Source organism: Chiroxiphia lanceolata, chromosome 1, assembly GCF_009829145.1.
Source record: "Chiroxiphia lanceolata isolate bChiLan1 chromosome 1, bChiLan1.pri, whole genome shotgun sequence".
Classification (NCBI taxonomy): Eukaryota; Metazoa; Chordata; class Aves; order Passeriformes; family Pipridae; genus Chiroxiphia; species Chiroxiphia lanceolata.
The window spans coordinates 9255228-9280830 of record NC_045637.1 but is presented as its reverse complement, the minus strand read 5'-3'; the positions used below and the strand labels follow the sequence as shown (position 1 = coordinate 9280830).

The 25603-nt window shown below is 40.4% G+C and overlaps 1 protein-coding gene and 1 long non-coding RNA gene across 2 annotated transcripts; one reads left to right on the top strand and one right to left on the bottom strand.

The window, feature by feature from the left end:
* The first annotated feature begins 702 nt into the window (after positions 1-702).
* LOC116799020 lies at positions 703-11530 on the top strand. Its single transcript, XR_004360979.1, has 5 exons — positions 703-1218; positions 6244-6480; positions 6845-6967; positions 7326-7802; positions 10300-11530. It is a non-coding gene; the product is annotated as an uncharacterized LOC116799020 (long non-coding RNA).
* Positions 2766-24034, bottom strand: OC90 (otoconin 90). Its single transcript, XM_032711774.1, has 15 exons — positions 23997-24034; positions 21816-21822; positions 20210-20279; positions 19938-19997; positions 19504-19678; positions 15939-16051; positions 15313-15441; positions 13756-13797; positions 13287-13343; positions 9700-9750; positions 7305-7451; positions 6833-6931; positions 5080-5254; positions 3900-4006; positions 2766-3443 (listed from the first exon to the last, which is right to left on the bottom strand). The coding sequence occupies exons 1-15, from the start codon at positions 24032-24034 to the stop codon at positions 3133-3135; spliced, it is 1581 nt and encodes a 526-aa protein (XP_032567665.1). The 3' UTR covers positions 2766-3132.
* Positions 24035-25603: the final 1569 nt, after the last annotated feature.

Below are 25603 nucleotides of genomic sequence, written 5' to 3'. Positions count from 1 at the left end.
GTTACAGCACTTCAGCATTATTAAAATACTACATTTATTTACTATTAAACCATTTCTGTTACTAAGACCACCAGAATTTGAGAGTGCAGCGATACAAAAATAATTTTCTAATAGCAAATAAGCTTCAAGAAGATAAATAACCTGTGCTTTTCTGGCCTGCCTTGCTGGTTAAAAAACCTGTTTGGTTTCTAGTGTCAATTCTAGTCACTTGATACAATTGTGTGAGTTTTCTGCCCCTTGTTTTGGGGGTACGGTCATAAAATAAATCAGGCTGGAAGGAACCCAGAGTCCTCCCAAGTGACTGGTGACTGGGAGCTTACCTGCTGCTGTTCCTGCTTCTCCTTGAGCCCTGTCCCTACACAGAGTCTGGGAGACCTTGCTGATGGGAAGGCACAGCAGAGGTTGTTCAGTCTGTGCTGGGAGGTTTTCAAAACCCAACTGCATGCAGCCTTGAGGTACCAGGTGTGGCCTCTTAATTGACCCTGTTTTAGCAGAAACTGTATCACCTCTGAGGTCCCTTTGAGTGCCTCAGCTGTGTGTGTCTGCTCTCCTAAACCACCCACCTCCTTCAGCAGGTGTCCCACATTTTGGAACAGGCTGCCCAGGGAAGCAGTGGAAGAAGTGTCTCTAAACTGGAGAGACATGGATTTGACTGATGGCCCACTTCATTGGATAAGGAATTGGCTGGATGGCTGCATTCATGACTCAATGTCCAGGTGGAGACCAGTGACGAGTGGCATCCTCAGGTGTTGGTATTGGGACTGACACTTCTTAACCTCTTTGTCAGTGACATGGACAGTGAGATTTGAGCGTGGCCTCAACTAGGTTTCAGCCAGCTGTGCCCAGAATCTGTGAAAAATATGGTGTAAAATGACTGTGAGAATGAGAAGAGAAAGAAGAAAGCTGTGCTCAATGTCTTGATCTGCTTGACATTTTTCTATTACTTTAGCACTGATCTCTGAGAATCAATAAATACAACTAATCATAACTAGATTATTTAAGACTTCTCTTTATCCACACAATTCATGTGATAGTAATTATGGCACAACTTGGGTGTTAAATTCTACCTGAAGTAAGAGATACTGGAAAAAAAAGCCCAAAGGAATTAATGACAACATTGCCTGAATAACAGCATATTTATACTGTAATTTCTCTGTTACTTGATCAATTCAGATGATCCATCCCTATCTCTGCAATCAGAAAATTCAGCGTTGTTGAGTGAGTATGTGCATGTGTTATTTGTATAACCATGAAGTTAATACTGGTTTCTAATAATTAGCAGAAAGGAGTGAGTTTTTATTTTAAGGTGCAGTGTTCAGAGCAGCAGCACTGCTCTCATCAGAGAAATGAGCTGGTGTTATAATTGCTCAGCAGTGCACTTCATTCACTTGTTTAAAGGCCAGTTTTTCCCATTTCAGCTCATTATCTCACTTTTTCATTGCCGTCTTTATTTATAATGCTGTGAAATATAAAATAATTTTTCATCCCTGAGATAAAAGGCTGATGAAAGTTCCAGTGTAATGCAGATCTCATCCTCAGCATAGGGCAAAAATGGGCATTTTGCAGTTGTAGCGTTTTGCTTCAGAACTGAGATGTCCTCTTTCTTTACAGCATAAGGGGGGACTTAATTAAAATCTTGTCTACAAATAGAATTTCTCACATCACTTGGCTGTCCTCTCTGCCTTCCCTTAAAAAATGTCCTTTTATTCTGTTGTGTTTTTTCACTAGTGCTGGTGGTGTAGCCATTGGGATCTAGTGGGATTCACGTGACTAAACACCTTTGGGGGTTTATTTTGGGAGTGTGTGTGGTGGTTTTTTTGCTTTTGTGTTTTGGTTTTTTGGGGATTTTTTGCACTGCACTAATCCTTTGCAGTTTGAATGTAGGAAAAATACTGAGAGGGAAGTAGCACCAGCCAGAGGTTTATACCATATAAACTGCTCATCCAAGAACATTCACTGGAGTTTTCACCTGCAGTTCTCACACCATTCAGTTGGCACAGATCAAATGCTGGGGTTTAGGTAACTACTGCATGATCTGGAAAAACACAGGTAGCATCTCTGTATCCAGCATGAGGATACAGTCATTGGTCTTTAAGGAAAACTTTGGTGACAAAGTTCAGCCCCGTAGAACGAGGTGATAGAGAAGAAATCCAGACCTTTCAGAGCATCTGAATCCCTGCGAAGTTTGTAGCAAAATTTTTGTTCTAAGAAATGTGAGTCATAGAATCATAGAATGGTTTGGGTTGGAAGGGACCTTTAAAGACTTGTCACAGCCTGATACTACCCCTCTCTCCCTTCAAGTCTGTTTTAAAGCTTGTCAGCCCTGATAGCTCATGAGCAAAAACCTTCTTTCCCCTGCGAGAAAGGTGAATCCCATCTGACCCCAGCAGGCCTGGTGCTGTTACCAGAAAACCCCAAAATTCTAGCAGTGACACCAGCCATGGAGACAGATATTAATAGACTGGGTCTGTTTGTTTCTAGAAGGATAGGGCTAAAAATTACCTGTGCTCCACATTCCATGACCAACCATTCCAAGGTGCTGAAGTCTCTTGATCACCCTTGGGCCCCAGGGAGGCAAGACACTTCCCTAAGAGAAGGGTCTGTCCAGCATTTTGGACCTTCTCTTCCCCTCAGAAGTGAGTCACACACAGCTATAGATAGGAATGGAAAAAGGAGCTCATCTTCATGTAATTACTTTAGCTTTCCTTCTGGGTGTTTCCTGCTAAGCTCAGTAAAGGAAGAATGTCTGCAAAAGGAGTTGCAGTAGTTGCAGATTGGTTTAATTAAAAACCTGAAATACTTAGCCACCATCAGCGAGATTCAATCTGAACCAAGCACACAGTTAACAAAAATCAGTCTGTGATCAGAACAGGTTTTACATAAAAATCAAGTGAAATTATACAGAACACTGTCAAATAATTATTTAGTGTTGTATCTGACCTAGATAGATGGTCTGTAGTGCTGACCTCCCTACAGTAATGAGTTAATACAGCCTAACTCTAATACCTAGTCTATGATTACATCATCTGTGTGCTGTGTAAGGCAGCCTGTAGAGGGTAAGGAGGAGTAAGGTACACGGTGGCTGACTGCAAAAGGCTCCATGCTGCTTCCCAAGCCCATGAAGGTGGCTGGTTATCTGCCTCCACGTCCCACAGTTCTGGAGTTCCCAACGGAACGGCGCGTCCCTCTCTTGGCTCTTCTTAATTGTCTCCGCAGTGAACCCTCCTCTTCACTGCTCTCCTCAGAGCTGGAAACACCTGTGCCTGTTTCTGTGCCTATTGGGGGCCTTTCATAAGGGTCACTTTGACAGGAGGCTTTCTCCTCCCGGCACTCCTGCCCATGTGGAAGCTTCAGGCTCTCGTTGAAGAAGGCAGAGGCCATGCACTCAGCTGCCGCCGTGTTGCAAGCACAGAGGAGTTTCTCACATATGCTCCAACCAATGCCTTAAAAAGAAGAGTTTAAGAATTAGTGTTTGAAAGCAGTTAAAATTAGCCATTGTGTGATAAAATTTTTAAATCTGCCTCAAATTTTAGTCTCCAAATTCACCTTTAGCCATCTAAATGCAAGCCTGACACCAAGGTGCTCGGCAGCAGAAGGTCCAACTGGCTTTAATTGAATTTGTGAATGTAAAGACACAAAGAGCTGACTCCTGTCTGCAATTACAAAATGTCTGAATGTAATTTTCTCAACCTGATCTGGTCACATCATGCGCAGTGGTGTAATAATCTTTGTCACAACTAGGAAAAAAGCTCTAGTTTAAAGTAAATGTTTCAGACTTTTTCTAAACTAAATAATTCTGTCTCCATACTCAACCCTAGCAGCTCTCAGTCATGGTGGCATTCAGTCTGTCATGGTGATAGACTGTCAGGACATGAGAATTTCTTCTAACACAAACTTACATTTTGGCATATGATCAATACATAATACTTCAGATCTGGAACTTCTTTCTGCATGACATCCAAGTTTCTTAACTTGTTCCATACAACAGTGATGAGAGAAGCAGCATCTAAAATAAACAGTAGATGTAAATGGAAAATACTTAGACTTCCTGCATCCCAGAGTGCTCATAATTATTTGTAGGTCTTTATTTTCAATGCCCATTAAAACTAAGAAATTTTAGAAATTATAGAAATTTTCATACCATGGATTTTTTTTTCTATAAAGAAGAAAACTTGAACTATTCCTGCTTACCTTCTATACTTGCTCCTACTTTTTTTTCCTCCTTCTTAATTCCTTTGGTGTCACGTGTTTAACAATGCTGTTGTTTTTTAGGGGAGGTTGTTTTAATTTTAAGGCACATAATTACAATTGTGACCATGACCTAATCTGCCATGAGAAGTGCCTTCCAGTATTCAAATCTTGGCTGAAAATATGAAAACTACATCACGATAGCCAGATCACTAGCCTTCATCTAGCCTAATTTTTCATGCATGGGCAGTCTTACTTGTGTGCAAGTGTAGGAAAAAGGGAAAAGGTGTGTGCTGTATACCAGGTGCTATATTTAGACCTGATGTGCCCCAACTTCCACAGAGGGACAGATTTTTATTTGTAAATACAATACTCTCAGAGGAGATTTCTTTACTTTGGTTGAATTCTCTTCATTATTCCTCATTGACAGCCATGCCATAACAGCACACAGTCAGGCATAGAAGGGCTTTGGGCTGCAGCTCCAGGAGGACTTCGGTCCAGCTCTTCTCTCTTCTGAAGGACAGTGCAGTGTGGGTGGATGTTAACTCTTCATAAATCACTTTCCAAACCACCTGTTAGCCAAGTTTCACTTGTCCTCATCCCTTTTAATATACCCTTCCCTCTGCTCTGCTTACCTGCCATCATTCTCCTTTCTTATTTTAATTGAGTTAGTAAGTCCTCTCCAAAACACTGTCACAACAGTAGAATGGGTCTTAGCGACATCAGAGTATTTCATGTGTTACGTATTTAAGTGGGTTTTTTTCCCCAAAATGTGACCTGACTACTGATACGTAGCTATTCAATGCTCAACAAAAGATGCACTGATCTTTTTTAGTCCTTGGGCGCCGCAATAATGCCCACAGTTAATGGCAAACACAGAAGAGCCCACACCTGTCCAGTGCATCGGTGGGATGACCTCTTCCCTCTTGGCCACAATAGCAACCATAAGACTCAAATTCCTCTGGGCATCGCTCAGTTAAGCAGAACAGCATTTCTCCAAGCTGGGGCAGCTCCCTCTTCGCTCTTCCACTTCCCCTCTCTTGCAGAAAGGTTAATCGCTCACACACTGTAAAGCAAAGTTGTTATTTGACACATCATGTTTTCACTGCTTGGGGGCTCCCTTGTCATGACAAAAGTGTTTTCAGAGCTGTCAGAAACTTTGAAAGACAACACTTTATAATCTGTGAATTATTACTCCAGTCCATGAATTATGGCTCTTAGAATTCTGCTGAGCAAGACAGCAGAAGGATAGGGAAATATTTAAAGGGGAGAGAGATTTCCTCTGAAAATATAATTACAAGTCAAATTGGATTGCAATGAGAATATTTTGCACTCCTTTGTAATCCTTCATAGCTAAATTTTTCTTCTTTCAATGGCTTCTGTCTCAGCTGATTCAGCAAATACCCCTTGTGCTTGCACAGTGATAGCTGGGCAATGACCATGTTGAGCTGGAGGAAACAATATCTTTTTTGGTTTCATTTGAAATATAGTTCAATTCAATCTATAATCCCCCTAGTCCAGATGCAGAATGATCTGTTGTAGTGGCTGCTGTGGTGCCAAGGTTTTGGCATCACCATGTCCCAATCCTAATGTCTCTGTGGCTCCCCCCACTCAAGAAGAACTGATATTGTGGGAATTATTCCTAAGATTTGAGAGAACACAGTGTTCCTTATCAGAAAAACGATGTCAAGGGTGCCTCTTCTGAGACTTTGCCAGGGAAATGACTTGAAGGGATTGATTGGCTGGATTGGGGGAGAGAGATGGAGGGCTTCTGTTCCCTCTTCATCCTCCTCACTCCCATGAGTAATCCCATTTTCCCTTCTGGAGCTCTGGACTGACTCCCTGCTTCTTCCAGGGACAACCCTTGCTTACTGCCTCCAGAAGGAAATTCTGCCTATATGCCTGCTTGAGTCTTCACTCTCTCATGTTAATTCACTGAGAATGAACCACAAGGTTCATGCATTGACATGTGCTCTCTAACAGCTGATATTTTACAATCAAATTTTCTACTTTGGTGGAAGGTTGGTTTGATTCTTCATTTCTGCTCTTTTCCAGTTCTGGGGCTGCTTCTCTCCATTGGGAAGCCAAATAAGATGGGTGGTACAGTCCATGGGTGTGAATTTACAGCAGTGTCAGGTCTGAAATGTCTTGAGATTTCTGGGATCTCTGAGCAGGAATGGGAATAGAATCAGAAATGGTGAGAAAAAGTCTGACTCTGGCAAGACTTGCAAAAGGTCAGAATGAGGATCAAGGAAGTTCCTAATATTGCTTCTACTTCTGCTGTAAAATAAGGTAACTTAAAAATGTGATTAAATTACTGCCTATAAGCAGTAGGAACTGCCTAAAAGCAAGTGGGAACATTCACTGAGCTCATTTTAGGTTTTGCACTGTATGAAAAATGTTCTTATAACCTAAGAATAAGTAGGTTCTTTAAGTGTTAGTGATAACACATTGGCAGAAGAGGTTAAACTGATGGAAGGATTTGCAGATGTCTGCATCTCCTTTCTTATAAATACCAATACATCTGTGCTTATCTAACTGGTTTAGAGTAACTATAATCTCTATATGTAATATATACCTACTTTTAATATAGAGGTAGATGAATATTTTATCAGCTATAATGGGGAAATAACCCCTTATTTACCTTTTCCTGCAGGTTCAGTGGGTCCTCTGTCAGACAGTCCCGGTTCCAGAGCTCTTGCAGAGGAAGCTATGCTTGGGCCACCCCTTGCAGGACTTGTCTCTGGAGAAGACAGATGCATAGATTAGATGTGTGAAGGTAGAATAAATTCTTCTTTCAGTGATGTGTCCAAAAGTGCACATTCTGAAGCATAATCAACTGGCAGTCTTCTAAAATTTTTAAATTCATAGTGGGAGGCTGTTCATTAATTGTTAGTTAAGCTTTCCTTGTCAGTTAAGCTTTCCTTGTCCAGTCAGACTACCCTTTCCAGGGTCAGTCAGTGTTGTGCACCCTGCATTCTATGCAACCTATCCAGATTTAGGGAGAAAATAATGTTATTCTACATATCCATGAAAAATGCTGACTCTTCAGGTAGCTGTGAACAGGAATAGGGGAGTGCTATAAATTAGGTGCTATAAATTAATCTTTTATTTGCCTTTTTCTTTTGTCCTTGCAGATGTGCCTGCGGAAATCTTCTCGGTGGGGACAATTTTGACTTGCATTGAGTTAATATCTCCTGGGAATGAGGCTGGGGAGGTGGTTATCACTTCCACTGGGGCCACAGCTCCCACAAATCCATCTTCTTCTGAGCAAGCAGAAACAGGAAAGCAGAAGAAAACATGGAAAATAAACAGCAAGATTTTAATTTTAGATATCTGGTCAGAGTAATATCCTCAGGCAGAACCAGTGGGGATTGATGGTCATAAAGAAAAAACATTCAACAGGAAAATTGGAAAAGCGAAGAGTATCCACACTGGTCATTTCTTCACATCTCTTGCCTTTCAGAAGGAGGGACTGTTGTTAACGATGATCAGTTTAACTGCTGATTTTTTATTTTAATTTTATTTATGTGTACTGAGAAAAAGAGCTGTGCCAGTTGCTGAAAATCATGTTGGTTGCTTCTTAGTCAGCTGTACTGAGAGATAAAGCCCAGGTGAGATGTCATGAGATGTCATTTTCTGAGTAAACTGCTTTAAAAAAAGTGTCTGTTCATCTGAATGTTCCAAAATGCGGAGCAACATTAGTGAAAGTGGGAAATTATTTGACTGATGCAGAGCTGGGTGACTGAGGGGTTTACTGGGTTGTAAACACAAGGAAATACCAAGGGCAAAATAATTTGACATATAAATACATTATTTTTCAGGAGATTAGTTTAAAAATTAAATTGGTATATGTTTATTGTTGAGCAGGAATGTTTTGTTAAATTTGTGGATACTTAACATCCTTTTTTTTCTTTCTTTTTAAACCTTTTTTATATAAGCTAGCCTGTAAAAGAAAGCACTGTTATCAAATGGCTTCATTTTTTCTAAATGTCAGTATGAAGCATGTGGCATTTCACAAACTAAATGCTTTGAAAATACCACTGAGCTTGAGTTTCAATATTTTAAGAGCTTTTCTTTTGAATTCTTTGGCTGAAATTTTTAATTGGACTAAACCCAAATTCATTAAACTTGTCTCTCTGATGTTCTGGTTTTAGTATGTTTTGAAAATAACCTGTCATAGGATAAGAGAACAGATAAAAAGAAATGAAAGTACTGCTAAGAACACAACAAAGCCCATGAAAGGTGGCAGAAAGGGATCAATAGTCACACACTAGTTTTGATGGCTCAGCAAGATGCACATTTTATACCACTGTGACAGTGATGTGTTGAAATGAAAGCGATTCTTGCTAGATTTAGAAAATAAAACCAGAGTTTGGGAAGTTCTGCACAAAGAATAAATATTACAAATAATCTCCTGGGAGCTGTGCAGGCCTGGAACACAATACACAGATTTTCTGATACATTCAAATTAAGGGGGAGAACATTTAGTGATTTTCACCAGTGTTTGTACAGTAATGCCAAATTTCTGCACTGAGGTGGGAGACAGGATACTGCTCAGTGTAATCAGAGTCAAAAAACGATTGCTTTCTACTCTCCATATGCAGTGTACCTTAACATTTTTCTAGTGCATTTCATTCTGCCTGGATAATCTTTTCTACACAGAGAGGGCCACAGAAAATTTCCAAGTCTACCAAGGTGCTCCATTTTTAGCTGTACCTACTGGTATGGCTGTGCTTGAAGCACAGACACCTGTGAAAGTTGAAACAGGTTTTAGACTGGTAAAGAATTTGATGAAATTATCTATAATAAAGGAGGAGGCAAAATCAAAGTGAACCCTTCTGGCAGCAGATGCTATGAATGTAATTTACAGCACCAACCATTACATCTGAAAACCTTGTGTGAAGAGGTTTTCAGAAATACTTGGGTGAGGAGTGCAAATGAGTGGCTGGAGGCAAGAAACAGCTAATGCTTCTCAGTCTGGTTTTATTGTTTGTGTATCTGCTATCTGACCCTGATCTAAATTTGATTCTCTGGCAGCCCTGTTGTCACCATGCACAGGGTTTTAACTGTGATGCTTTTAGAGAAAGAATTGCTGTGTCAGTCAAAGAAAGAAGAAAGCTGAGGGTCACTGACCTTTTATTGACAGGATGGGAGGAGCAGGAGCTGTTCCTCTGTGGTCCCTCATGGTTACTGTACAAAAAAGAGGCATCGTGGTAGTGACCTACTGGCTGAATTTCTGCTGTGCATTTCTGGAGTGACTATTCCTGAATGCATTATAAAGCTTAAACAAACATCACTATTAGTGTGGTTTTATAAAGAGGGTAATTAGGAGAAAGGAAGTGGTTTGCTGAAGGATGCGCGAGTCAGCAGAAGTAGTAGAGGTATTATCCAGAAATCCTGTGCTGCAGATTTCTAACTGTGACACCACAGAGCTTCATAAATGAAAATCCAACTTCACCTTGAGTCAAGACCACCAAATTTTTAATAGAAGTTTAATCAGATTCTTACCTCTGGCTTTGGGAGTCACCAAGATCATTTCACTGGGCTCAAAAGAAATCACTGTTGAAGATAGAAAATGTAAACTCAGAAAACAAGTTGCCAGCACAGACTCTTATGAATAGTTGCTAAGAGATTACTCTGAAAACAGGAAGACCCAGGCATGTCGTGGAAAGAGGTTTGCCTATTTTTTTCAGTGGTGTATTGATTGTTGTAGACAAAGTGATATTGATAAAATAATCTCATTGCTGCATGCAAATAATGTACTTTGCACTAACATAGGATTATATGTTTCTATGAAAGAAGCAGCATAAATATGACTGAAATGGGAAATTCAAAATGAAGTCCATTTGACACACAAATAGACTAAACAGGATTAGGTCTGAAATCCCACTGTTATGCACAGAAGGATGCCACATTCCTTGTGAACACCTTGTGTTTGCCTGCACAGATATAGGCAGGCAGCTGTAAGGCCAAATAACTCCCTAACCTCTAATTTATTTCTTTACCTGATAAAATGAATATAATTTGTCAGTTACCTTTTGACAAATTAGAAGCATGGCTATCAAATGATCCAAAAAATCATCTCTACCTCTTTTTGTGTGTTGTTAGGGCTTTGGGATGTGAAGAAGAATGCCTTTGCCTTTGAATGAGTTTCTGAGTGATACTTAACTTGTGTTTAATGCATCTTCCAGAGTTGTCAGAGTGGAAGCTCCTTTGGGCTTGAACAAGGAGAATTAAATGGTAGGTGGTTCTCCAAATGTCTCCTTCAAAGTCTGACTAGGTATGTTATCTGTGATACATTTTCAGCTTTCTAAAATTCCTAGTGCAGGTTTTTATCCCTTGGTAATATTTTGAGCCTTATGTTGGACTTATGCCTCTTTAGAGAGCATGAGTAATTGTTTTTCAGGAAGTAAAAGATTGCTGCAGATGTGCAAATACAGGTGCTCTTGCTCCTTCAGGAGTTCTCAGTTTTCTATTACCAAGCTTCCCAGAAGCAGCTAGAAAAACATGGACCAAAACTGGAGCTGTTGCTAGGTGAAAATGAGAAATATCTGGTAAAAAAACTTTGATAATACAAGAGAGATATGAAGGAACAGCCAGCACTTACACTCAGCCTTTTTAAGTACACACACTTATGCCTGTGCTGGTTTTTTTTAAAAAAATAGAAAAAAAAAAACTTTAAAAGTCAGAAGTGTTGTTTCTTAAAAAAAAAAAATAAGATTCTGTATGGTTTTCATTATTTCAAATTGACACTTAGGGCAGTGGCTCACAGAGAGGAGCACACTACGCCTTGAAACCAGGTTCTGAAGTTCTAAAAAAACGCACCTTTCCACCTCTCCCCAGGCAACCAAGTCTAGTGGAAGGTGTCCCTGCCCACAACAGGGGCATTGGAACCATCTGATCTTCAAGGACCCTTCCAACCCAAACCATTCTGTGATTTTCTGAGTTAAACAGTGGCTTGGTTGTACCCACCCAGTGCTCATATGCTTGGCAGATAGGGGGTCTCTGAACATGGCAGTGGGGCTTTGCTTGTGAGGGAGCCTCATAGCAAGAGTTCAGCAGCTAAACTGGGCAATGGCTGGTCTAAGACTGGTCTCCTTCTCTATTTCCTGCCTGTGGGACTTGGCCCTCATTTACCAGGTGTGCCCTCCCAGAGGTACCAAGGGCTTTGGGTGACTTCTGTCCCTGGCCTCTCGTGTTGCAGTGCTCACCATGCAGGCAGGAAGAGAGTAGTTTTCTCATACTGCATGTAGTGGGGGAAAAAAAGTTTTCCCGCTGGAGTTAAAAAAAATGGTAACCCCCAGGGGGTGGTGACCCTTGGGGTTGAGCCAATGAGCGCTCCTGCAAAATATAAACATTTCAACAACCAGACCAGAAAAGAAGGGTAGTGGTTGTTGTTGTTGAAGTGGCCATGTTGTAGAGCCACGAGGAAGGGGCCTGGAGCCCCATTGGGGGCTAGGCACCCCCCAACCCCAGCTGGGGGGCTGCAGGAACTTGAACAGTGTTAAACTGGACTGAGATCTGTAGCTAGAAAGCTGAAGGAGTTTTCTTCATCGTGAGTGGGCAGACAGAGCAGCGGCAGAAACAGCACTGACCGGAGAACAGTGGCAGAGAGCCAGAAGGAGATGAGGAGCCGCAGAGACGGCATGCAGCTAAGGAAGACACAGAGATCTCTAATGGAGAGAGAGAGAGCAGAACTAAGCCCTACAGAGACAAAGTTTGGGGTAAAAACTAAAACAAACTCCCCAAAACCCTTTTGTGACCTATCCTAAGTTGAGGGGGTGCACTCCTACTGCATGGAAGTCCTAAAATGCAGCATGCACCGGAGAGAGGAGCTGAGAAGAACTGGATGGCCAGATGGAATGCAGAGGGGGTGATCTTGCCGCCCTCCTTCCCCCGCCCGCTGTTGCTGCTAAGCTAGCAGCCTGAGACAGAGCATGGGAGCTCTGCAAGGAACTTGAATCCCCTGAGGATAGGGACCATCACGAAGACTCCTGCACTTCGTGATATGACGTGATGAAGCAACCTTTGTCCCGGTTAACGCAGCCCACGGAAGAGAAAGACCCTTGCTTGGAGTCGAAGGCCTGAGAGGGGCTTGAAGACCCTCCTCGTGTGTAATGGAAAGAGATCCAGCTACAGCTGCTGCATGGAAGATAGAAGAGAGACTGCTGCCCTAGAGAGACTGCTACTCAAAGAGTGGAAAGGATCTTTCCTTTTCCCTTCTGGACTTTTATTGGAGGGAGAAAAGATTGATCCATTGTAAATACTGATTTATCATAGGAAAGATAGTTAAGATTATGTATATGATATATTGTGATATTTATTTGTACAGTCATTGTAATATAATCCCCTTTCCTCCCATGCTGAGTCTTGTGTGGTGTCTGGAAAACCCATCTCACACTGGTTGAGATGTGGGGAGGGCAGCTTGGACTCGAGAATTGGATTTTGGGGGTCGCAAACTACGACACTGCAGCAATGAGTTTTTGCAAGCATTGACTCCTCAATAAGACAACCATTGATTGTAGCAGGAAAAAAAATGAAGACTGTCACAAGAGCCACTTGGTCTCGTGGTTTAGGGACTCACCCAGGAGGCACCAGAGTGAGAAGATTTCAACCTGGATTTCTGCATTACAAGTAAATAAACCACCAAACTGCTGCCTCATTGCCACAAACCATGCTCAATCTTTCCTTGTGCTCCTGCTTGATCTTGTGGAATTAAACATCTCTTTAAAGACAAGAAATATGCAACTAGCTGTGGGTCCAGTGGCTGGCACCCACACAGCACGTCTCTGCCAAACAGCTCACCTGCTCCAGCCTGTGTTCCTAGGGGAAAAAAAGGCTGTTTTGTGAAAACAGATTTTGTTGTAGAGTGCTCATTCTCAGCACTGGGAAACTTACTGTAAACACTGGTTAAACACATTACATGCACAAATTGAAAAATTGCACCTTGCCATTCAGTCTTGAATTCAATCACCAAAACATTGTATCTGCTTCTACATCAGTCCTTTTAGAAGGGCAGAAAGAAAGTGAACAGCTTGTATTCTTTCAGCTTTTGGGAGCTGAAAACAGAGCTTCTCTCACTCTAAGTTGCAAACCTTCTTCCACAGATGCAGTCACTGCCCATGTTTCATCAGTCCCACGATGAAGGAGCTCTGCAAAAGGAAAAGCATGTTAACTCCAGAGACTCATGGCTTAGGATGCTCCTTAGACTGGATCTTGGCATAACATGATCATCAAAAAAGAACTTATTTCTAAATGTTATTATTATCCTTTTTGTGCAGTTATTTCATGATATAAATACAGAAAATATAAACCTAGTTATTTATAATTACAGTAGCAGTATTAAAATTCTGATTTAGTACTTATACTATGCTGATACTAAATTCTACTCTGCAACATTTAGTATAATAATAAAAAATAATCTCAAAGAGTTTCAACATAAAAAAAGAGGAATTGGCTAGCAATCACCATTCTTTAAATTCCTGTTTCAGCAACTTATTTTTCTGAGTATAAATTGGTCTCAATTTAATATGTTCCAGACAAAGAATTATAGAGATGACCTACCCTCTGTATGACGTGTTGTCAGCTCTCTCTTGCTGATTGTTTCTGAAAAAGGGAAAGGTCTCTCATAAAGTGTGAGAAGGGGATTTGTCACTGTTTGATCTGAATAGGTCAGGCATTCATTGAATGTATTCCTATCAAAACAAAGGTTTAGTCGAACACATGCCCATTTCACTAAAATTTTTCTCTGTAATAAAGAATCTACCAAAATCCTTTTCCTGTAAATTTACCAGATAGGATTTTTTTCCCCCAAAATCTGAACTGAACAGAACAGCTACACAGAAGGATGATAACATGACTGAACACTAAATAAAAATGTTTCATTCAAAGGCTTTCTTTTCGTATTGAGAAATATAATCGAGGACCTAAAATCAGTGGAGGTATCCAGTGACCTAAAAATGAATCCATCTTTATCAGTAGTGGTAAAACCAGCATGATTTTCCTGTTAGCACCTAACAATTCCCCTTTATTTGCAGTGTCTTGGAACTACCATACTGTATATTAGGGCCATCTGATCCCAGTAAAAGATTAATGTCTTAAAACAAAAAAAACCAACAACAAACCCCAAGAAAACAACTTGGCTTCCATGCAAACTTGCCTGGGGCATTTTCTTCTCCCTTGACCTCTTCAGGAGCGGATGCACACATCCAGAGCATGATACAGAGGTGTATGCTTGATCTCAGCACTGAGGTCTGTGACTTTGAGCCAAAAGGATTAGAAAAGCTAATGTTGCTTTTTCGCATCTCCCTCAGTGTGGGAGTCCAAAGGTCCTCCCCCTGCCATGCTCCAATTGCAATCCATAGGAATGAAGTTTTTAATCCAGCCCTGCTCCCACAGGACAGGTATTTGGTCTCGCAAGGCTGTAATTTCAGCTACAGAGCTGGGATCAGTGTATGACAATGGACATAAACGTCCCCTTTACCTTTAGCAGGGATTTTTCCTTCCAAAATGGAAACCAAGTAACTGACCAGAATAAGCCTGTTTTTCACTTTTTCAGTTAGTTTTTATATGGTTCAAGGGAAGATTTAGGCTAGCAATATCTTTAGCATTCCTGCTAGTGACCTCATCACACATATCACTCATTCATTCCAGCTGCAAAAAGCCTCACAAGGCTGACAGGACCTTCCTGAAGAAAAAAATTTCTTCATATTTAACTGGAACTTCCCTGTTCTAGTTGTGTGTCTTGCCTCTTGTCCTGTCCCTGTGCACCTCCAGGAAGATTCTGGCTCCATCTTCTCTACACACCTCACTAAGTACTGAGGACAGCAAAAACATCTCCCCCGAGCCTCCTTCTCTTTCATCATGAGCTTCAGCCCCCTCCCCATCCCAATAACCTCTCCTGGACCTGCTCCAGGACAGCAATTAGTCTGCTGCCTTCTCCTCTCCTGATATTCACTTGATTAGCAGTAAATGGGCAGGACACATGAAACTGAGAACAGGACAGACTGCCAGGTTTATGGCAGGAAAGCACCCAGCTACTGCTTCATTCTCCTTGGGTCAGATTCGATACTGGCAGACAAACTGATAGGAGGAGGCAGTGGATCAGATCCTTATTATTACCTGTAACTGGAGATGGACAGAAGGAGACATCCAGCCCATTCAGGGAAGAGTTAATATGTGCATTCACAAGGCATTCAATGGCATCTTTGTCACAGGTGCAGAGGAACTGTTCACAGGGATCCCCAGACTCTGGAAATAAAACAAAAATCCAAACAAAGCACTATTGAAAAACATTTTCCACCTGCTTTTTCCTCCCTGTAAGGTTTGTGCCTGTATTCATTAGTGCAAACCAATTTATACTGAGCTTCTCCATGCCAAACACAGTTAAGTTTCATAGTCCAACACTGGTTTTGAAACACAAACCAATGAAGTCTGGCATGCCTGGCAAAGAGATTATTGCCTCTCTGGTTCATTTATAAAAATCAGACCTTGACACCTCAGAAGAGAATTGTTTTTCAGGTCTCTACTCAGCATCTGCTGCATTTCTGTTGTGTGGAGATATCTCAAGCAGTGTTTAGTGGTCCTGAAAAGTAAGGGAAACCTCAAGGAGAGGCTGCCTGCTGCAGGAGCCCTGGCAAGCCCTGGTGGTTTCTGCTTAATTTGTCTATCACTTTTGGTGACAGACAGAATGCACTTCTGGTCACAGTGAGGCTCCGGTGTTAGCTTTTGTGACAGGTTAATCTCACCACAGGTCAGGTTTTCAGTAGAGCAGCTGACATCTGTAGAAATCTTTGATGGGTCCCATGTGCATTCCATCTCCAGTGCTTCCTCGTAGCATTTGCGGTGCTGGAAGCAGCATCTTAAGAACGAAATAACAGAGAGTTCTCACAATTTAGTTTCAGTTTGAAGTCAGACTGTAATGCTGCCATGTTGCTCTTGCACAACAATGCAAAAGGTGCTAAAGGAGAAAAGGGGGGGTCCATGGTGTGATCCCCAGACAAAAGAAAGGCTGAGAACTGCTTTTCTCTGAGTGAAAGTAGTCGGATAAAGATATCTGCATTCAGCACTGAGTTGTGGGAGCGGGTCTGCATGCTGTGTGTGACCACACATTTCTGTCCTGCTGTGGTACTTGAGCTTACAAGGAGTCTACAGGCAGCTTAAATAAGAAATCCACTGTCAGTGCCCAAATACTTCCCCCCAGCACTGTCACCTCACTGACAAGCATTGTCCCATGGCTCAACTCTAGAGGTCTTGGATGCAGTCCTGTCCCAACCTTTCCCACTGCAAATTTGGAGAACTACTCTGAACCTGGCACTCATGGAGGGTTAATGGCTTTGCAATGCCTTTCGGATCCCTGTGTCTCATTGGGACTGCATAAATACAGGTACTGTCATCCTCTATTTCTTTTACTTCTATGCAACAATTAGAATTAAAATGCACCATTTATCCATGGGAAAAGGCCACAAAATAATTTTCTCACACTGGAGTGAAGCAGCTTTCTCCTACCACCACACAACACAAGCAGTCAGAAACCTTGTGTTTTCCTACACAATTGCTGTCCTGCAAACCTCAAATACCTGCATGGCCACTATAGCTGTGAATAGCAATAAAAATTCAAGTAAAACAACAAGGTCTTCATGAATCCTCTCCTCTCTTCACCTGTTTGTACAGATAAATCATCTGCTTTTATATAGCAGCGTCTGTGTACACTGACATCAGCTGTAAATGAAACACCAGCAAAACCCTGAAGTCATCATTTAAACTATGTAAAATTGTTGTACAGATTAAACAGAAGTTTGCTGTTAGATTTAGATTGAAATATCCTTATTTCAGAGAAATGGACTCAGCATATGTGTCTGTTATTGAATTGCCATTGGCCTGGACCATGCCAAATGTAAAGACAACATGAACACCCACATCCAGCAGCTGCTGCCAGGAAGGGTGAACTTGTGATCACGAAGTAAGGAGTTGCATTTAGTTAAGCTCACGTGGGATTTTTGTTAAAGGCACGGTGAAACATGTTATTACACATCACCCACAGCCCTGAGGCACCAGGGGACAAAACAGTCCCACAGTGATTAGAGCAAACACCTGTCCCTTGCCAGGCTCCCTTCTAGGCTACAAGTGCACTTTCTCACTTTCTATATTTAGAAAGCATTTAATATTTAATCACTTACTATATTAATAAATCATGATTACAATATTTAATTTGTCCTCACAAGTAGGGGAGTCCAAATAATGTATCTAACAAATGAAATAGCATTCAGCAGAGAGGCCCTGGTGGCTCCTCTGCACCACAAATTCTACCGTGCCTTGTTTCAGAGGTGAGGCTGAAGTCTGTAAACTCCATCAGGAACAGGGTCTTAACGATCTAGCTGACGACAGGTCTCAAAACACTCCTGTCTCTGCCTGAGGTCTAGTGATGTGTTAGCATTTGAAAGCTCCTCTAGCTGCATAATTAGTCTAATACAAGCTCCATGCAGTTCTTGTTTGTTTAGAGCATCACAATTACATCAACACTTACTGCACCAGTTAATCCGAAAATTTACTTACTTTGCCTTTGTAAGCAGGAGATTGTAAGGCGTGGATTGTCCCCTGGGCATGCTTCTTTTTCACGTAGAGTATGGGGGTAAACTAGGCTCCTGATTTAGATATGACAATTAACTACTCTGGGAAATAGAAAAGGGTTGGTTTTATAGGCACTAAGGCACTTTCTAATGCCTTAGAAACGTGCAGTGAGGTGTTCAGCCCTTTCCTGTGGACCAGAAATGACAGGGACGAAACCCAAGGATTGCTAAACTAGTTTTTAAGAAATAAGTTAGTGAAAAAAGTTGCAATACTTTGGGAACTGTCTCTGGGACAAACACATAACAACCACTGGTTTGGAGGCTCTCTTTAGCCAAGGGCACATCTGTGTCAGTGGCAAAGCAATAGTCAGTCCCCGTTCGCTGCACACGGCAGTGAGATTTCTGTGCTGCTAAGAATACCTCACTCTGGGGCTGGAAACCAATTTGTAAACACAAACTGACTCTGTGGATGTTTCTCAGGACAAACCTGCTGATGGATGGTTCTGTAGTTTCTAGTTTTATGCTGGTCTACATTAAAATAAAGCTGAGTGAAGCAAAAGCCCAGGTGCTCAGCTCTTTGGGTATCAATCCATTGAACTGACTCGAGCTCTCATTTCAGGATGTCATCACAATTGTTCAGAAAACCTTTCATAGAGAAGTTCCATGGCTGTTTTCCAGTAGCAGAGTTAGATCTCCATTCTCCCAGCCATCCCATGCTGCAAAGTGGATGGATTAATTTCCATCTAGCTATAGGCATCAGCCTTTTCTGAGCCACTGCTGTCTTCATGCAGGGAATTAATACATTATATTGTTGGAAACACTTTTTTCTGCAAACACATAAATGTATCTTGATTCTCTTTGAATTTCCTTTTAACCCCCCTGCTGACATAACTGAACAATAATCTGATTGTCCTGGCCCAAGATTACATTTTTTCTCACTACCCCAGTCAGTGTGGGGCGATGTCCCTCCAAAGCACAGAGTGGAGTTTGGACTTTTTTTTCCTGGTGCATGGTACTGAGAAGAAACATTGAACTACATTGCTCTTCTCTGGCCTTGATGCTCCCATGTCTTACAACCTTGTCATCTACAAAGGCACTCAGGGCATGATCTACCTAACCTCCTTACTCCACCTAAAGTTATACTTAGCTGTAACCTGATTCTGCTGATGCTTAAATCCCCCTCAGATGCCAAGATTTTTGTTAGAGTCCACTATGAACTTAGATTGCTGGTTTATTACACAGTCCCCAATACCAACAGTTTGGTAAAACTGCAAACCCACTAAACTGCTCAGATTAGAGCTCCCCCACTCTCTTTATTAACAGGGCCTCCAGTTTTTGTCACTGATTTACTTGTTCTGGAGAATTCCCCAGTACCAAGGAATGAATGAGGTTTTGTTCACAAAGGTCTGTTCCCAAGCCGTGCTCTAAGGCAACTGGTACAGGCTGTTGGCCCAGCAAAGCAGACAGTGCTCACCAGCAGGTAGGAATAACACAGGAAGGGCTGATATACCAGACTTGAAGTTATCTTTCGTTGGTCATATCAGACATTCCAGTGGCAAGTGAGTGATGATTAATTAAACAGAGCCAGATGGTGTGAGTCTTATTTACTCCCAAATAAATCTTTTTTTTTTTTCCACAACTGTCTTGAAATCATTTACACACGTATTATGCTTTGGATAATCAGAGTATGAGGGCATTTAGAGCCAGTCAGGGCAGAAAAGGACATCTCATGGATATGACTTACTCATCAGCTTCATCCACAGGGAGCCCTTCCATCTCAAACCTGCAAGAGCAACCGTAGTCTTCAAAATCCCTGGGGCAAAACCCAGTAACACACTTCATCTTGTTCACAAAGTTGAGAAGGGCAGGGAAGTTAGTGAAGATGGACTGTAACCAGGTGAAGTGAGAACCCAGGCAGTCTGGAAAGGGAACAGTCATAAAAGACATGGTAAATGGAGGTGAGCCAGGAGTGGGTCATTCACGTGAACATGGATCCTAAACAAGGCAGTAACACAGGGACATTGAGCAATGCTTGGCACTCAGCAGTATTTAGTATTACAGCAGTCTTTGGGGAAATCTACAGCTTCAAAAACTCCTGTTTCTTCTCAGTAAGCATATAAAAGAAAACTCTACAGGATTTCTGTTCAGTGCTCAAGTACAACTGGAACCCATACTTACCAAAAAATAATGCAACACTTTCCACATTTTGAAAGACTCCATTGAAGAGTGTGGCATTATCTAAATGAAAAATTAAACAAAACACACTTATTTTTAAAAAAGTAAATGACAGTAACTGTCCCTAGATTGTCCCTGGTCTTGCTTCAGGTGTTAAACCATTCTGAGTTCCCAGCTATTTGCTCACAGCCTGCTTCCCTGCAATGCTTCTAGAGTAGGAGGGATTCCCCACTGCCATGCAGGAACACAGAAAGTAAAGTTTAAGCCATTCTTACTCAAGATTCTCTCAGGCATGTTAAGAAGCTCTGGCAGGAATGCTGGCGGCTCCAGGTCTTGGCCACCTATCTCAGCAAACAAATTTCAGAAGAAAAAAGTTTTAAAAAAAACCCACAAAAACACAGTAAACCAGCAACATATATTTCATTATGACATACCCTGCAGGCATTTTGAACACCTTCCTGCACTGACAAGCTGATTTATCAAAGCCATGAAGCACTTGCTCAGCTCCACCCACACCCAGGAAAGCCCAGAAGCATAGAGGTAAGTCACATCCACTTCAGCTCAAAAACCAGTCTTTATTAGACAGGTATTGCTGTTGAGGGTGTGCTAACCTTTGTCTTCCTGTGCTCACCTGAACATTAGCCCTTACTGGGATAAATCAGGAGAATTATTTAAAACTATTTCAGTGCCCAACTATGCCCCAAATATTTCTGTTCTGTAACCCTGGGCTCTTATTTGAAGCAAGGTTATCTGAAGACAAGTTGTTTGGTTTTTCTGAGTCCTTTTTGGCTATCACCTTATTGCCTCATTGCCTCTCTTCCTATCACTATTTATTTATTTATAAAGTTAATTATATCTTTTTCTTTTTGAAGATGCTGTGGTATATTTGGTATATTTTCAACACTTTCATTTTTATTCTGTTTGCCAAGTCCTGAATTAGAGTGAAATCTAATATTTGTTATCTCCCTTCCCATTTTTTAACCTGTTCTTTTCCTCTGCATGATTTTAGAAGAAAATGTGCTACTTTGGATTTATTTAAATTTGGCTTTTCTTTAAAAAACATAGTAAGTCAAGGGTATTTACTGTCTCAAGAATCTAAAAACTGAAAACTGAAAAAAAACCCCATAATGTTAAATATATGGCATATCTTATGTCTCAGAAAAACTGGCATTAGGAAAGCTGTCCTTTTTCTCTACAAAAGATTCTGGGAAAGAGTTCTCTTGCTCATCTGTTACATTTTCCTGCAATAAATATAGGTGGAAGAGAGTAAAGCAGAGTAGGAGCTTTCTAGGTGTAAAGCTTAACACCATGTTTAGCAAAGGATTAGGAAAAATAGGATTTTTTTTTTTTAATCACATATAAGGGCTTTCTCAGGATGCCCACAACTTTTGTGGTATGAACAAGATGTTCATGGTAACAGTCCAGCAATTCATTTCTCAAGTTCAGTTGCAAAATAGGGATAGGGGATTGAGTGAGGCAGAAAGAGGTGCTACCTCTTGTGTTATTCTTTTCCTGAAAGTCTTAAGCTTTCAGACAAACAGCAATTCATCAGAAATGCCCATCATTGCAGCAGGTCCAAGAGGAAAAAATTGTTTTCCACAATCCAGAAAAAGTCTCCCCATAAAGGTTGTCCTTTTCACAGAACTGGAACAAGTCTGCTGAAAGCTTGATGGCCATAAGGAATTCAGATTCAAGAAAAATAATGGCATGATTTGCAAAAACAGCATTGAATGCTATATTTGTATATATGCTGGCTAAAGAAAAACTGACCCTTATTGTCAGGCTTAAAACCTGTATTTCCTCTGCAATGACAAATATCCTTCCCCTGAGCTGTGTTCTACCAAGTGCATCTAGAGCCAGGTTTGACACACATGGAATAACACCATGGCTCAAACACAGCATCTGTTGATGAACAGCCATTGATCATTTAGTCCTTTCAGCAAAACTTTGAAAAACATGAAAATCCCATTGTTTTGAAATGCATCAGAAGAGAAAATTGATGGAGCCATATTCCAGGGCTGCTGGAAGCCGTGATTGCTCCACTATCCTTCACTTGCACTTAGTTCTTCTCAGCAAACTGAACTGTACACACAATTAACACATAAATGTTTGAAGTTCCCCCTGGAAAAGAATCTCTACCACGGGAGCAGCAGCTTGGTAAACCATTGGCTCTTCTAATCCTCTCATTACAAAGAACAATATTTCCAACTGTCACTAAGTCAAGATCAATGAACCGATGCTTGCTAACAAGATTGCTCACTTTTGTTTAAACTGGGGGGGTGGGAGGAGGAACAAAGAGAAAATATTTTCTGGATTAATTATTCTCTTTTCTTCTTTTGGTATCATGTATTTGGAGCTACTGGTTCTATGTCATTCCCTGTACAGCCAGTGAAAGGTTGCACTACAAAACTCAATCCTCTAAATCTCGGAAGATCCCGAGGATGTCAACTTCTCTCACCTTTCTCTAAAATCTGCTAAAAAACTTGGCACATATTCTGAGACTTGTGACATACATCAGCTCTTGGGCTTTCCCTTTGTATATGCTATCCATGGAATTTCTTTCAACATTCAGTTACGTGTAAAATTGTTTCTGCATCTGTGACTTTCCTAGTCTGACAAGAGTTTTCTGAAGCGTTACCTGAAAAAAAGCCCATCAAAAAACCATCAGTACACCTCCAGTTTTGTTTTTTTTTGCAATTGTGGCTCATTAAAATGTCATAATACAGGGCACAGGTACAGTCATTATAATCCCTGGGGAGAAGAAATATCGATTGTGCCAGGAAAAGTCAGGGTGCATCAAACCCAACCTATTTGATTTATTCAAGGTAAATCACATTAACTCCTCTCAAAGATGCTACTTCATGTACGGATATTTGCTTCAGTCTCAAAGCAGAGATCAGCAGAATAGATCCCACACAAATATAAATCAATTTTCCTCTCCAAACCTAAACATGGTAACATTTTAAATCTTTGTGCTCAGATTGTGCTTAGCTGGGCGAAAAGAATCTAAATACTGTTGCACAGTCTTTTGAGGTTTTTTGGGTCTCTTTCAAATGTTATGTGAGAAAAATTTATGAGTGACCAGATTTTTTTGAGTGCACTATCAACATAAAAAAATTAATAAGATTTAAACATTTTATTAAAAAATTCTATTAAAAATTTAAAATAATTTTTTAAATTAATAAATGGTGCAGGTATTTTAGCATTCTCTATCACTGCAGTGGGAAATGTGAATATTCTCACTGATTTCTCTCCATATAGGGGAGACTAAGAGTTCAGCTTCATCAATATATTTCACCCTGTGTGGTTTCTTGTGTTAGATCCAGGGGTTTTTTTGAATTCCAATGCAAGCAACACTCAGAAGAGAGGCAACTGGTGAAGCTGAAGTAGGTCAGTGCAGAGTTTGTACTGAGCTTTTTTTTTTCCCTTTAGAAATAACCCCGTGGATTGACCAGAAATGGTGTTAGACCTTCTAAGAGTCCTCCTCTTCACTTGCACATCACAGCTCTTACTGACATTCGTACACAGTGCAGGGACTGCAGAAATTTGAAATGTTCACCCATCCCTGTCTCTGGGAAGTTCATTCAGTCATAACAAAAAAATCTAATTAGTTACATGAAGAAAAAAATCCTATTCATAGTAAAATTTGAAGAGGAGCTTTATGTGAACACAGGTTATATTTCAGGATGCACTGAGTAGTTTGGAGAATTAACACAATACACATGTACTTAATGAGCAGAATCTCTGTATATGTAACCTGTAATTTTTGGAGTCTAAAAGATTTAAATAGACCAAGTGCTAGTAAAAGGAAGTAGCAATTTTTTGGTTATATTTTTAACCCCACTAAATATTTCTTGCCTCATTAGATGTCCTGAGAAAAATATTTTTTAAATACTTCATAAATAAACCTATTTAAGTGCATTTGGATATTGAACAAAAACATCCAAATTTCAGGGGAGAGAAGGCGTTTCTAAAAGATTGTTTCCAAATGCTCATACTTAAAATAGTAGTTTGACATAATGTCAAATAATGATAAAAATACATTGCCACTTACCACTGTACACCACCACAGACATAGACATCAGCAGAATTACAATCATTTTTTGTTTAATCCAAAGACAAGAAAAAAAGCCACACAGCAGACTGGTGTGCCTGGTGAGTTAAGTAAAATATTAGGCAGAATGTTATCTCTTGACTCTGGAAGTGGGAAGATATTAGCTTAGAAAATCATTCTTTTGTAGCCTGAATATATTTCTGCTTGATACAATTAATTTTTTACCCTTATCATAGCAAATGCACATGTTACAGAAATTATATTTATGTATCCTTCAAATTTTACCGAAGTCCTCTACAAATCTGACTGAAAATATTTATTTTGGTGTTGTTTTAAGTGAGTCAAGAGACTCTGTGAAAGTGCAATTTAGCATCAAAATGATGCAATTGAAAATTCTTTTGGTTTGCAGTTTTCACATTTTCCTTGATCTAACAGGATGTTTAAACAATTCTTTGCATCTTTAAATGCAGATATCATGAAACACTGTGTAAACGAAAAGATATGCTGGGATTACTTCTATTAACTCCAGTTAATCTTCAATTCATTATATGAGTTTGTTTCATATCACAAAAATCTCTCCCACTTTGTAGTCAAACATTTATTCTAACCTGTGTTGAGACTGATCCAACGTATCATAAATTTTCCTAATGATAGACATGATGTTTGGAGATCTTCAAGTTCTGGTTGTGCTTGACCTTACAGAAATGCATAAAGAATTCTTCTGAAGCTAAAAGTCTTGAATTGATATTCATTAAACGGAAGATCATTTTTTAACTACAGTCACAGGTTACTCTAAATTTAGAATGATTTTCCAAGTAAGTCAGGCATGGAGCTTTTTACAGACAAATAAATGAATATTTATATATCAATTTTCAAATATGTACTTCCTGATGATTATTTGTTTTCTTCTAAGTTCAAATATTGCATCCATTTCTGTTATAAAATCTTGTGATATTTCATAAGGAAGCGAGCTTATAAATCTAACAGCTTTAAATATTTATAGTCTACTATCCCAAATTTCTCTACCTACTCTTTAGTCTACAACTCCACAGTCACAAATAGATATTTCTACATCATTTTCCTCCCGATTCCCGTATTATAGAGTACGTCGAGAAAGGCTTACCTTGAGGGATATTATTCGAAAGCAGTTGGATGGAAGACAAATGGATTTCAACAAAGTCGGTGCTAAGTTATTTATACCCACTTGTATATAGATGTCACCCATGTGATCACTTCCTTTATCAAACCCACTTCAACATTTATTAATTAATTCTTGCATAAGATTCCTTAGAGTCATTATGCCCACAGTGTATTTAACAATATGGCTCCAGCCATGTAAAGGATCTATACTGAGAAGTCTGTTCTGCAGGTGCATTCACTGTATAATAACTTTCCCTAATACTCTTGGCTGTAATTAAATAACAATCATCCCTTTGTTATTAATCACTCATGAAATCTCTTGGGCATGTGAAAGTGGCTCTAATAGCTTAGCAAGAGGTAGTGTTCAGTGATGAAAGATGAGTGAGAATTTACACAGCTTTAAACACTGGCATTCCTCAGGGCTGGGAAGTCTGCTCTTGTGTATCCACGGAGTCTCTTATCCAAGGCTGAGAGA

Bases quoted from the DNA above. Each gene is read 5' to 3' on its own strand.
- OC90 (XM_032711774.1), bottom strand. From the start codon at position 24,034: ATGATTGTAATTCTGCTGATGTCTATGTCTGTGGTGGT. The intron at 19,679-19,937 runs GTAAGTATGGGT...TTCCCTTTCCAG, and splicing joins AAGTGTTGCATTATTTTTTG to ACTGCCTGGGTTCTCACTTC. The intron at 9,751-13,286 runs GTTTGCAACTTA...TATCTTCAACAG, and splicing joins GACTGCATCTGTGGAAGAAG to TGATTTCTTTTGAGCCCAGT.